This window comes from Artemia franciscana, chromosome 2 (genome assembly GCF_032884065.1).
Source record: "Artemia franciscana chromosome 2, ASM3288406v1, whole genome shotgun sequence".
In the NCBI taxonomy this organism is placed as follows: Eukaryota; Metazoa; Arthropoda; class Branchiopoda; order Anostraca; family Artemiidae; genus Artemia; species Artemia franciscana.
The window spans coordinates 17,585,726-17,600,337 of record NC_088864.1 but is presented as its reverse complement, the minus strand read 5'-3'; the positions used below and the strand labels follow the sequence as shown (position 1 = coordinate 17,600,337).

The window sequence follows — 14,612 nt, the reverse complement described above, 5'->3', positions numbered from 1 at the left end:
TATCTCCTACATATGTAGTGTGACTACCACTGACTAGCATATAGTGTGACTAAAAGTTTTCAACGAGATCGACTCCACCTTACCATTTTGTCATATTAAATGCAAATTAAATTACTTTGTTCAAGGTCTTTCCCTTATATTTTGAATATTTCAGATTATTTACTTATGAATCAGATATTCTCAGCCTGGTATCATGTTCCGAAAGACAAAATAGGCATGAGATATTTGTTTTCTATAATAATGAAACGAATCAGCAGTTTTTTTAGCTGAAAGTAAGGAGCAACACTAAAACTGAAAATTAACATAAATTATTTTGTATAGGAGGTGACTGTCCCTTTGTCGACACTTGCTCTTTACGCTAAAAGATCTTAAAGATTCTTGAAGACACTTCTAATTCAAATTCAACGGCTCTTGTGTATGAATCGTTTTTCTTAAAGAACAGTGAAAGAATTAATGTTGCTTCTTATTTTCAGTTGAAAAAACCTGTTTTTTTTACTTAATTTCTGATCGTTTTTTCAATAATGCAGGGATATATGGCTCATCCTCCATGGAAAAATCCCTTCCTCTACGAAAAATTCTACCTTAAACAGATCCTCTCACATAACCCCTCCCCCCGCCATACCCCCCGACAATTGACTCTATACTTTCCAATAGCCAATACTATATGAAAACAACGGGCAAAGCTCATAGCTTGTAGCCCTTCCCTCGAGTACTGTGGGGGGTCAAGTCATTCTCAAAGACATAGTTATTAGATCTTTCGACAATGCTGAACTAAACAGCTATCTCAAAACTTTGATCGGGCGACTTTGGGGAAAAGAAGTGAAAGGAAGGTTATCTGCCCTCCAATATTTTTGGTCACTCAAAAGTGCACTAGAACTTTAGATTTACGATCAAATGAGTCATCTCTCTGTCTTTGAGGATTACTGGTTCGATACAATCTTCCTTGAAAAAAAAACAACCAAACTCACATCCGTGATCTTTTTCTCTGGCAAAAATTGCAAAATTACGTATTTTGTTTGTAGGAGCTTGAAAGCTCGACGATAGGGTTCTTTTATATGCTCACTCTGAGGGTAATTTTCATTAAGATTACTTGATGTTTTGGTTTGTGTTTCCCTCCACATCAAAAACTGGGCAAATTTTCTCGGGCTTTCGTAGCTTTTGACAGGTAATAGTAATATTAAACCTGATGAATCTTGTATATTTTGATTAAGCATCAAACTTTGATTCTTTGTAGGTATCTATTATTGTCAAGACTCTGTTTTTTAGAGTTTTTGTTACTATTGAGCCGCATCGCTCCTTATATACAGTTCGCTACTGCGAACTGTTTGAAGCATTATATAAATTTTAAAAACACTAAAGTACTTACTTATATCATTCCTAAAAGCACATCATTTTACTTTACCCCTAGTCCCCTCCCCAAATGTGCAAAAATACAGACCAGATTATATATTTCCTACAAGATACTAGGGTATATAGGAGTGCTTTTATTGATGTTAAAAGTAAAGATTAGCATCTAGTAGTATCTAGGGTTAATTTAAAGCTGAAATTTTGGAAGGGTAAGTACCTCCGGGAAGTTACGATGTCGGTAGACTCCAGGATGAAAATTTGAGAGAAACTTTCCAGGAACAGTTGAATACTAAACTTGAGAGTTTAAAACTTGACAATGTGGAAGATAGTTGGAATAATTTTAGAAAAACAATTTGTGAAGTTGATGATGATGTCTTAGGGAACTAAAGTTAAGACTGCAGCTAGGAATATTAGTAAAAAAGCTTCATGTTTAATAGAGAGGATAAGGGGTTTGTACAAGAATTATCCGAGTGATAAATCATATGAAAACAAAAGGAATGCAGAGAAAGTGGAGAAAGCATTAAAATATGAACTAAGGAGTTGTGAATTGGAGGTCACGGATAAAATTGCCGAGGATCTGGAAGATGCAGCTAGACGGCATAATACTAAAATATTGTACTGGCATGTTAATCAATTGAGAGGGAGTAGTCAATCCGGACTTATCCACGTTGAAGATAGGAACGGGGCCACAATTAGTGATAAGGAAAGGGTTAAAAAGAGATGGGCGGAATGTTTTGAGAATGTACTAAACCAAGTTACAGTTGCAGGAAAAGATATAGAGGAAAATAAAAAAGTTTGTGATACCTTGGATGCGAAGGAAGATTTGTTTTGTGAGGAAGAATTAGCAACAGTACTAAAAGGGTTAAAAAATAATAAGGCTCCATATGCTGATAGTGTGGCAAATGAGTTTCTTAAGTACGGTGGCTCTGTGGTTAGAAGTAAGTTACTAAAGATTATGAATATGATTTTTGAAAAAGGAGAAGTACGTAAACATTTTAGGAAAACCTGATAAGAATGATGAAGAATGAAGAAAGGGTGAAACCTGATGAAGAATGATAAGAATGAGTGTCTAATTATCGAGGCATTAATCTGGTCTCTGTAGGTAACAAATTACTTAGTAATATGATACTTTTTAGACTGAGAGATGCTGCAGAGAAAGTTTTAAGAGAAGAACAGTGGGGTTTTAGAAAAGGTAGAGGATGTTTCGACCAAATATCCACTCTTTGGTTAATAATTTAGAAGTAATTTAGTTGTCGAACACCTTTGGTCCTCAGTTTTACAGATAATGAGCAAGCGTTCAATTCTGTTGATCGAAGAGCTTTGGCTGAGGTCTTATCCTTGTACGGTATACCAGACAAATACATTAAAGTGATTAGTGCTATAAACGAGAATAATGCTGCTACGGTTAAGGTAGGAAATGAGGTTAGCAGCTGCTTTTGTATTAAATCAGGAGTTAAGCAGGGCTGTGTTCTATCCTTTTTATATGGATCATTTTAATGGACTTCGTCTTAAGGAGCACAGGAAATTCAATGGGAGACCACGGAATTAAATGGGGAGGAAAAACTCTCCTGGACGTAGATTATACTGATGATTTAAGCATCCTAGATGAAAGTGTGAGCAAAATGAATGAATTTTGTAGAGGTTTTTGCGAGTTCAGGGTGCTAGAATAGGTTTGAACATTAATGTTAAGAAGACTAAGTCACTAATGCTAGGAATAAGTGAAGATGAAAAGGTGACGTTGGGTAACGAAAAAATTGATCAGGTGGGCGGCTTCACGTACTTTGGTAGTATCAAACAGTGACTGACCGTATTTCAAACAGTAGGCTATAGGAAAAATGTGGTTCAATTCCGCTTTCTATGGCTAAAATGAAAGAAAGGTTGCCGAAGATTGTCCTTTTCGGCCAACGGTCTAAGGCTAAACGGAAAGCAGGTGGTCCTCGTCTGGGATAGGAGGATGCCATAAAGAAAGATTTAAAGGAAATGGAGTCTTCCTGGGAGGGTGTAAGGAGAGAGGCTGGACTGGATGAGGAGCGTACGTAGCTGTGTTGGCCTCAGGCAGCTTGTTGCAGCTGTGATTTGTTAGCAGTAGCAGTAGTAGTATTTTGCCTTAGCCTTGATGATTTCAAGAAATGAAAAAAAGCGGGGGAAATATATACATTTGGCTTTATATTTGCAAATCAGCGGAGAGGGAATGGGGGGGGGGGAGACAAAGTAAAGAAAAATTTACTTTTACGTATGATATAAGTAATCATTTTAGAATATTTAAAGTTACTTATAGAACTTCACTTTGCTTCCTTCTCTGGTATCGAAATTAGCCACTTGTCGTATGCTGATGATATTTTGTTGTTCTCGGATAATTTAATATCAATGCAGAATGCAATTAATGTATCACACTCACATCTACGAGAGACAGGATTAGAGATTGAACCTTCTAAAACAGAATTCCTAGTGGCGAATAGTAAAAGTGATATCCAGCATCATTCAATTAGGGTGGGATCACTGATATTCTCAGTAAAGATTCCATTAATTACCTTGGGTTGCCTTTTGGTCCGTCAATTAAAGCTACGCGGGAGTTGGTGTTATCGTCTGCATTGGGAAAACTTAGGAAAATATATGGCCTGCTAGTCAAGGTGAAAAGTCGTTTTGATAAACAAACACTTGCTACAATTTACAATTCAACGTTTACCCCTCTTTTATTTTTCATTGTTCCATTTTTGAAGTTTTTGAGTAAAAGTGATAAAAAGCGTATCCGCATTTACTTTTTCCGGTTTCGTAAATATTTTCTTGGGATTCCACTATGGTTCAAAAATAGGTATATTATACGAAAATTCGGAATATTTGATATTACTGTTAAAATGGATCAACAATACGACCAATTTCTTAGACGAAAATAGAATAAATTTTCCCCTTAATTGTCTCATTTAATGGAAAAACAGTTTTGGCGTCATTTCTTTAATAAAATAGATACCTATGCGTTATGTCTATGGGTGCTGCTTTATGAGTCATCTTTATTAGTTATGTTAATATTTATGGGTCATGTTTTGTGAGTGGTTTTTTAAGTTATGTGCAAAAAAAAATATGATTTACTTATTTTCATTAGAAGTATAATTTTATATTTTTCAGTTTTCTTTTCATACTCTTCTGTGTTCATCTTTTGTATGTATAAATGGCACACATAAATTATTATTATTATAATTAATATTATTAGTATTTATATTGAAAATGAAAATAAAAATAAATTTATGATGGGAGATTTTAATATTGATTTACTAAAAAAATCGAATATCTCAGATTTTGTTAATATGATGGTGTCACATGATAGTTTTCCTCTTGTAACTATTCCAACTCGGATTTCGCATCTTTCGGCCACCATAATTGATAATTTCCTCGTTAATGGTGGATTACTTGAAAGATCCCAAGCAAATGTGATTGTGTCTGACGGGTCGGATCACCTTGTTATAATAAGTAAAATAAAGCTGAATCAGTCAAAGGAAAATAAACGGTGTGCAAGGGCATCGTTTTACCGTGAAATGAAAAGTAAAAACCTAAACAGTTTTGCAAATAAGATGGATGAAACGAATTTTTCGCGTGTAATAGAGGACAAGTGTCCAAATGCAGCATATGACCTCTTCAGTGAGATAGTGACTAATGTAATGAATGAAACATGTCCCTTACGAAGAATCAACCATAATAGAAATTTTCCTAAGAAACCATGGATAACAAAAGCCATTCTAGTTTCAATAAAGCAGAAAAACCAACTTTATGTGAATTATTTAAAGGATCGTTCAAATGATAATTTTATAAAATTCAAAAAGTTTCGGAATATTTTAAATTCAGTAAAACGGAAAGCTCAAAAACTTCATTTCCAAAATGAATTTCATGAAAATCAAGGGAATATGAAAAATACATGGAAAACAATAAATAAACTTTTGGGTAAGTTTCACAGTAGGAAGGAGGTGAGAGCCATGGAGACGACGGAAGGTCATCTTACTAATTCCCAACACATAGCTGAATTTCTGTGTGATTATTTTGCAAATGAAGGAAAAAGACTTTGCGATCAAGCGCGGGCTAGCTTACGCACATCTGTGAGTTTTGGATCTGTTTTTGAAAGACAGCCTGCTAGTGAGAATTCCTTTGAATTTGCAAGATGTTTGGAACGGGAAGTGGCACAATTCCTGGCTACCATGAAGTCGAGTTCTAGTGGGATGGATGAGTTTTCACTGAAACTCATAAAAGCCGCAAAAACGAGTGTCTTACCTGTCTTGACGCACCTCATCAACCTTTCTCTGGATCATGGAGTCTTCCCGCAAGCACTAAAAATTGCAAGAGTGGTTCCTATTCATAAAGGAGGGAAAAAAGATGACCCATCGAATCGAAGACCTATATCTATTCTCCCATTTTTAAATACTTGAATCGCCTGCTCACCCCTGCTTTTGAAAATCTTTTTACTTTTAATAGAGGCCGTCATGATCATAATGCAAGAAAAGCTGATAACTTAACCCATGAGTTTAGGAGTACTACTCGGGCATCTTTTGTGATTCGCCATTATGGTCCCCATGTTTGGAATATTTTGCCCGAGGGTGTGAAAAATGTGCCTAGTCTTCCGGCTTTCAAGTCACGGGTAAAGAAGTTTCTTTTATCTCGTGAATAATTTTGATGTAAGGCCCGTTCCAGGTTGTCATTCTATTCAAGACATTTCCCTGATTTGCCTGCTGTTAATTTTTGTTTCTGTTAATTTTTTTCTGTCTTCTTCTTGTCTTTTTCCTCTTTCTCTTTTTTTCCTTTCTTCCTTCATATCAGTTAAGTTTCTTTTGTATTGAATAGCGTGATATGAATGTGGTTTTAATTAGCTGAGGGTGATAACCTCGCTTGCCCTTACAAGCTTATTGCCTTTCTTGGCAGGCGAATGGCGAATAATGTTTGTTTTCTTTTCTTAATAAATCTATATCTCATATCTCATTGTGCTTTATTACCGGTGTACTTTTCCTTTGAAGATTTAGTTGTTTTTAGGAATAGACAGATTGTTATAGTTGAAAGTTATACGGACAAAAAAAGCTATCAAATTTAGATAATTAATTTTGCTGATCTAATTTCTTGGTTCAATTTGACAACACTGACTAAGATGTAGTAATGCCATTGAAACTTCATAATTTTTAAATAACCAAAAGAATAATTTTAGAAGGTTAAGGTTTTCAGGTGTGAATAGACTTAGGGCGGGGGGGGGGCAAAAATGTACTTAAGTTGATGTCTTGTACTTTAATAAAAACTTTCATAATTAATGGTACTTATTAATTATACAGAACACACTCAAGACGTAAAGTTACTTTAATCCTAATGAAATATACCAAAATATGATGAAAATATAATGTTTTTTAAAGAAAATTATGGGAACAACAGCAGAAAATTATGGAAAACAGGCCGCTCAGAATGGATTATATTAAATACCTAACATAACCTAACCAGAATTCCAAGTCTATATATTAAGTAGTTAATTAAAATATACCTACAACATAGTTTTTCCACTGAGCCTAATCTAATTGTCTCAAAATACAGGTAGCTAGACCGATTTTTGTCAGATCTTACAGATCACAATTCTTCAGTGTGTTCAGAATAATTAACAAATGCCTCATTAATTTTTCTTACAAACCTGTTGGCAATCCAAGAACAAAAGGGTTATCTTCTGTAGGTTTAGTTTCTTGAATCCTTTTAATAACATGTCTTGCTGCATAATCTCCCACTTTTTCTGCCGTATCTAAAATAAGAATTTTCATTCTAACAGTCCAAAAATTACTAAAAGTTTGCTGATAACTCTTAGTGAAAGTATTCAGAAAACTCGTTCTGTTGAATTATCCAATTGCTTACCGTGCCAAAAACTCTCATAGCAAAATATCTTATCGCATTACTGTTAATCAGTTTAATGAGAGCAATAAATATGAAATGGTTTCTAATCCAAGATAAAGAGGTTGGGAAGACTTGATATGTGGTGATAACAAGGGGAGATGAGCGTTAAAAACCGCTGACAGTCTGGTGACTTCCGTAAAAAATAAAAATCGATAATAGGACGCACTATATAATAGTAACAAAACTAAAATTTCTCTGTGAGTGATATTTTATCAACATTTTTTATTTTCAAGAATAAACTAAGTCTGCCCCTAACACCAATATAGCCCCTCCTCATAAATAAATTCTGATCAGGGAGAAGTTTTCTAGTAAAAGAAAACGTACTTGTTTGTTAAACGAAACACATCTAAGAAAAGTTTGGTTAATCCGAATGAAATATACCAAAACATGATGATAATATAATACTTTAGAAACAAAATTATGAAAACTACGATAAAAAATTATGGAAAGCAGGCCGCGCAGAAAATACTATATTAAACACCTAACCTAACCCCTAACCACCTCTAAATAATAAATACTTAATACCTATATCGTAGTTTTCTCACTCAATATAAGCAATTCGTAACTGATTCCAGAGAGGCAAACCGGTTCTTGTCAGATCTTAGACAGCGTAATTCTTGAGTGTGTTCCGTTTAACAGACAAGTACCAAAGAAAATTCCCAAGAAAGAAAATCAGGGAGAAGAAAAACCAAGTTTAGTTACTTTTTGCTGTCTTGGAAAGTGGCCGAGTTAGGCGAATGAAACGCTGAAAAAGGTATTCGGAGTCTGAATGTTCTCTCGGGAAGATATTACGAAGAACCTACCTCCACGCCTCCTCCCTTCAAAGGGTACTACCCTTTGGTGACGTTGGATAATCTCTGTGTCATAAAAGTAGGTATTAGTCCGCAGTTAGGACATGTTAAAAGGGAACACTATAAAATTCAGAAAACAACTTATACAATTCTAAAATACTTGCTTATATCATTCAGAAAAAGCGCTTCACTTTAATTTATACCCTTCTTCATAATGGGAAAATATATATACCCAAGATTCTAAATTGTCTGTACACACGTCACTCTTTTTCAAACAGTTCGTGGTAACAAACTGTAGTAAGGAGTGACTCGGCTCAATAGTAACCGAAACTCTAAAAAACGGAATTTTGATACCAATAGTTACATCAAAAGAATCGCAGTTAAATGCTGATTTTAAACATATAAGTTTCATCAAGATCAGTTATACCCATCAAAAGTTACAACCCTGAGAAAATTTGCCTCATTTTAGAAAATAGGGGGAAACCCCCCCCCCTAAAGTCATATAATCTTAACGAAAATTACACCATCAGGCTCAGCGTCGCTCTTTTTTCCCAAGATTCTAAATTCTCTGTACACACGTCGCTCTTTTTCAAACAGTTCGTGGTAACGAACTGTAGTAAGGGGCGACCCGGCTCAATAGTAACGGCTCGATAGTAATATATACCCAAGATTCTAAATTTTCTATACACACGTCGCTCTTTTTTTCAAATAGACTCAACAGCAAAGAAGCCACGTCGATGAAATCAAGAAACGGAAAATGCATGGAGAATATATAATTTGGGGTTTGTATTTGTACATTAGGGTGCGGGGGATAAAGTAAAAAGAAGGGCTCTTAGGAATAACACAAGGAAGTATTTTAGATTTTTAAAAAGTTGTCTTCAGAATTTATGGTTTTCTTCAGAGGAAGATAAATAATACATTAGCACCAAATATTGGCAGAACTAGCAGACTAGTTGACTTTAAGCTGGTATGCCCGTTGGGGATGAAATTTCGGCTGCTTTACTCTCCCCTGCCATTTAACGCACCTGAAAGAACAAATATACTGCAGGTCGGGGTTAAACATAATTATCAAATGGTAGTTGTCGTTTGTGATAGTTGTCGTTTTCGACAATAGCGTTTGGTTCTACTCTTCTAAGTTTAACTTTCCTATACTCTTGTATCGAAAAAATCAATGATATCTTAATCAAGGGCTTATTAGGGATGGAGAAGGACCCTCACCCAAAGTAAAGTTTTGAAATAGCCTCATTTAGGATGTTCATTATGAGGACTACATGATACAAAGTTCTCATTTATGATGTTCATTATGAGGACTATATGATACAACGTTTAATCAACATGAAATATTTAAACAATTATCACCCCAAGGCCTGACGAGACGGGCAAGAAGGGGTGTTGAAATCCGCAAGGCTGAGTCAAATAAGAGCATTGCACGATATTATTTTAACTAAGAAATGTACGTTAAAAGCTTTTTTCGTTGATTTAATATATAACCAACCGTTTTTTGGTGATATTTAATAAAAAAATATAAAAAATAAAAAAAATTGTCGACGATTTGGAAGCAAAGCGAAGATTTATTTTACGAGGAGTTAGAAACTGTTCTAATAATGCCCTAGGTGATGATAGTGAAGTAAATGAGTTTTGAATATAGTGGTTGCAAATATTGAGATAGAATTACCTATCGATTTTAGTAAAACTTCAGTTAACACTTCCATAAAAAAGGTGATAAAGAAGTGTGGCAATTATAGAGAAATTAGACTGGTTTCCGTAGGAATTAAATTACTTTGTGTGATGATATTTCTTATGCTTAAAGATGATTAAACACGCAACATTTTAAGAAAACAGAAGTGTAGTTTTAGGAAGGGGAAGGAGATTCTTCGACCAAAATTTTACTATTAGAATAAAAATTGAGAAGTGCATCAGTCATCAAACCACTTTATTTGTAAGTTTTATGTTATGAACAGGCATTTGAATCAGTCGATAGAAATTTTGCATAGAAATTGCATAGAAATTCTTCTTTTCTCTTTGATGAAGATCTCGATGGAGGGGAGGATCGCTCCTGTACCCCTTCCCTAATATACGCTAGCCCTAGAAGCAATACAGTAGGAAAATTGTTTTTAAATCGAGAGTGATCAAAGAAGTGACTTTGGGAGTTATGGTCTAACACATACTAGAGATTTTAATATTAAAACAATATTTTCTCCAAAATACCTTTAAAGGATCCTTCACTCACCTTGTAAGGTCTAATTCTATACATCCCCACAAATGGTACAATAGAGACCATCTCTTTCGCTATTTTTTAAATCCCCTTAAAGATCTAGATAACGCCATCTTTATCTATCTGTGTTAGAAGTCACGGCAGCACTCACAGTTAAAGATTTTCTGTATCCTTTCCCAGTATTTAACCAGTTGGGGCGTGCCACCATGCCCATGGCGAGTTTTCAGTCCTTGGATAAAAACTCGACGACTCGTTTAGCACCCATAATACCATTAAGAATAGTAAAGCCGAGTTTATTTCTGAATTTTGTTTTGTTTAAATTGACAGCTGAAAAGACCCTCTCGGCAAAAGCAGTAGAATGTGGTAGGATAGGCATTTTCATCGTGAATTCACCCAAATGGGAAACGTTTAACTGATGACCATCAAATCGTTCTAGTATTTTAAACAAGAAAGAAACCGGGTCAGAATCTGCACATTTCTTGAGATCAGCACAGAATGACAGCCTTTTCCTCTCGCCATTTTCTACGATCACTGATTCGATACGATCACCGCTGGGAAAAAATAACAAAAAATAAATACACACCTGTGATCTTTTTTCCAGTAAAAAAAAATGCAAAATTCCACATTTTTGTTCATAGAAGTTTGAAACCTTTACAGTAGAGTTCTCTGGTATGTTGAATCCGATGGTGTCATTTAGTTCCCTTGATTTTTTGTGGGCATCCCCCCTTTAGTTCCCTGAATAATTGGGCAAATTATCTCAGACTCGTAACTTTTGATGGGTACCATTGAATTCGATGAATTTTACATATTTTGAATAAGTATCCAAATTCAATTCTTTTGATGTATCTATTGTTACCAATACCGTGTTTCTTAAAGTTTCGGTTACTATTGGGCGGAATCGCTCCTTACTTACAGTTCGTTACCAAGAACTGTTTGGAAATAGTAGGGATGAACTTAAAGACGTTTTTACAAAAATAACAAAATTTATGAACTACATAAAAACAGTCTGTTATGAGTTAGAGTATCTACAAAGCTGTGTAATGGTATGGGAGCTACTTACGCGCCTCACTTTTGTACTATATTGAAGTACGATGGCTATCTTGTACCAAAGTGGTTCAGAGTATACGTGAAGTAAAAGTGGAAATTCCAATAATTATCGAAGAACAACAAAATGAGGACGCAAATATGTTTTAAAGCCCGAAACTCGTATAAACATGTAAATCCCTTACTTTGGAAAAAATCTTTTACTTACGAAATCTCTGTCTAAACCTGGATAGTAAAAAAAGAGAAAAAGCTCTACTTTGGTAAAATGACATTTTTTTTATCAAAAGATATATCCAGTTGGGGAATGTTTCATTTTAGGTCATAAATTTACAAAACATGTCTTTTTTGCCCTATTAAGTCCCAAGTTTCTAAAATGTGTCACATTTTGCATAAAAAGGAGATTCTTTTGAAGCTTATATTGTTATAAGAATTTTTTTTTAAGACTATACCGCGAACTATTTGATAAGAAAAAAAAAGTTCAGCCAAACCAATGAAGTACAACAACCTTAGGAATGTTGAAAAAATGTCGCCAAAGTTCTTTTAATATCCTTGGTTTATTTTCCGCAGCAAAGCCTAAAGGTAGGCTTGTGGTTACGTACCGTCAATTTTTCTCGTAATTTTATTACTCGAATTTTGAGCAACTATTTTAAATATTTATCTATATAAATTTTTTTCACTACCAAATCCTAAAGGCTGCATTCAATACGCAACGATATTATTGAGATCTCATGTCATTATATTTGTTCTTTCATTCATTGATGTAGAGATAGGCACTTATGTAGGAGGAAAAGGAGTTGATCCGAGACAGTCCCGTACCTCCACAAATCCTATATTTTCACTAATTTGAAAGAATTGGTGGGCCACCAATCGCCAGCGTCCCTGTATTTGTACCTGTTACGCGCCAAGAATCTTCAAGAAGCTTTTTTATCAAGTAGTTCGGGGAAACAAACTATAAGTAAGGAGCGACGCGGCTCAATAGTAACCGAAACTCTAAAAATCGGAATTTTTATATCGGTAGATAGATTGAAATAATTTTCTTATTATGCTGATTTCAAAAATATAAGTTTCATAAAGTTTAGTAATACACATAAAAAGGTACCTGCCTGAGAAAATTTCCCTTATTTCCCAAAAAGGGGAAGAAAAACCCTAACAGTCGACGAAATATTAATGAAAATCACACCAACAGATTCAGCGAATGAGACAGCCTTTTTTAAGAGGTTTCAACCTCTTATCTGCAACAATGTGGAATTGTCTATTTTTTTTGGCCAGAAGAAAGATCACGGATGCGTGTTTATTTGTTTTTCTTTTTCGTGTTTTTTTTTTCGCTTTTCCTAGGGGTAACATATCAACCCACTGGTCCTAGAAATGAAAATAAAGTCAATAAGACTTACAAAGGACACATATTACCCCTAATGTGAGGGATTACACCCGACATCGGCTGTATCACGACAAAATCCCTAAATACGAAATTTACCCTCACTCTGGTAAAATTTCCTAGAGCGATCATGACCCGCAACCCTCTACTTTTGACGTCAATCTTGAACTCGTACTATTGAAAAAAAAAATTCAGTGTTGCTAACGTGTACTATTTAGATACAGAAAAATTTTCTGATCCTTTTTTTACAGAATACGAAAATAAAATACGAGAATAAGCAACAGGCTATTTTTATCTCTTTCTAATTAGGTTTTATTAAAGCGCAAGGTAAACTTTAGCGTAAAAAGCTAGAGAATGGGGGGAGGGGTTGTCAGTCCTCTCGAATTTACGGTAATTTGTGTTATTTTAAAGTTTTAACATCACACTTCAATCTCATATGAACATGTGTTTTTGTTTTTATTAATAACGTCAGGTTTCGATGTGCTTGTAAATTATAGACGATTCAATAATATGTATAAGCTTCCACCTCCTCTACCACCCACTCTTTACGCCAAAATTTTACTAGTGCTTTCGTGGAAGTAGTGGTAAATTCAGAAAAAGATTGGGCCCCAGTTCAAAACTTAAAAGATATACTTAAACTTCTAAGCGATTAGTCGAAGTAGGCGGAGGAAAATCTGGCAGCAGCCTAACGCCGATCCCGCAACAACCTTTGAAGCATACAGTCTAAATATTCAAATCTAGAAGTGGTCTGGAGTTAATCTCAATCGCAGCACATTCATCAGGAGATGTAGGCCACACCCAATTTGTAGTCACTTTATCAATAAAAGGATTTTAGAATGTAACAGATATTTTGGTAATTGTAAGTATTTCATTTAGGGATACAGAACATAAAAATCGAAAATGATATTATTTAAATCAAATGCAACTAAATGAGAATTTTTTTTTCTCAAAGCACTGATAACACTAAAAGTTTTTGTAGTATAGTTCTTTTTAGTGAAACTCTTGAAATATTAAACAAATTAAGAAACTGCTGAAGACAAAATCGCACTTAGTCTATTCTATGATTAACAACGCTTCTTGACTACGAATATCCTTGCGTTGGTCTTGCAGCGGAAAAACCCTTGGAAAGGGTTGTAGGTTGTACAACTGAACAACAAAAGGTTGTACAGGTTGTAGGTAAAGTTGTAGCGCTTTTTTTAAATGACCAAAGATACAGTTCCACCGAAAAGTGGCATTCTCTGTCATTTTGTGGTAAAAACATACGATTTTGCCCCAAAGAGGACCAAGTTGCCATCGATTCAAATTCTAAAATAGGAAGGAAAGGAGAATGAGGGAGGGAAGGAATTAGTCTCTCATCCCACTTCGTTCAGATGAAGCTTGAAAAAGGGTGTTGCAGGGTGAAAGGCCTACATCTCTTCTTATTGCGGGATAATATTTCTAGACATTTACATTAAAGCTTCGTTTAACTAATTGATTTGCTTCATATCTCCTTTCCAACGGTTTTTCAGCATTTCCAAGTACAGGCAGAAAATAACGAATAATTATTTTTCAAAATTTACCGCTGAGGTACAAGCCTCGATTCATACCCTAAGAGAACTTGGATTCTATGTCAATAGGGTCTATGACCTTGCAGCAGATTAGGAATTCAGGGCATTTTTACGTATTTAAAACCGTTGTGATGATTATAATTCTTAAATCTACAAGAATTTTTTTTGAGTATTTATTAAGCTTAAGTTACAATACTTGGCACAAAAACCAATAATATACAGAACAAAAAATTCGAGATCAAATCAAAACTAATAATAGCACTTTGTATTTATGCAAAATGATAGCTTAAAGGATATTCACGCAAAAAATATAGTCTAAACGCTAAAATAACTATAATTTGACACCTTCTATGACCTGAATAAAATTCACAACAAGGCGAAATATTGGTTGC

The 14,612-nt window shown here is 34.7% G+C and overlaps 1 protein-coding gene across 1 annotated transcript in view; it reads right to left on the bottom strand.

Annotated features, from left to right (window-relative positions):
* LOC136038017 (glucosamine-6-phosphate isomerase-like) overlaps positions 1–7,209 on the bottom strand; it is a 30,341-nt gene extending 23,132 nt beyond the window's left edge. Inside the window, exon 1 of the mRNA XM_065720953.1 lies at positions 6,995–7,209. Within this exon, the coding sequence (XP_065577025.1) occupies positions 6,995–7,118 (124 nt within the window). The 5' untranslated portion in view covers positions 7,119–7,209. The remainder of the gene's footprint in view (positions 1–6,994) is intronic.
* Positions 7,210–14,612: the final 7,403 nt, after the last annotated feature.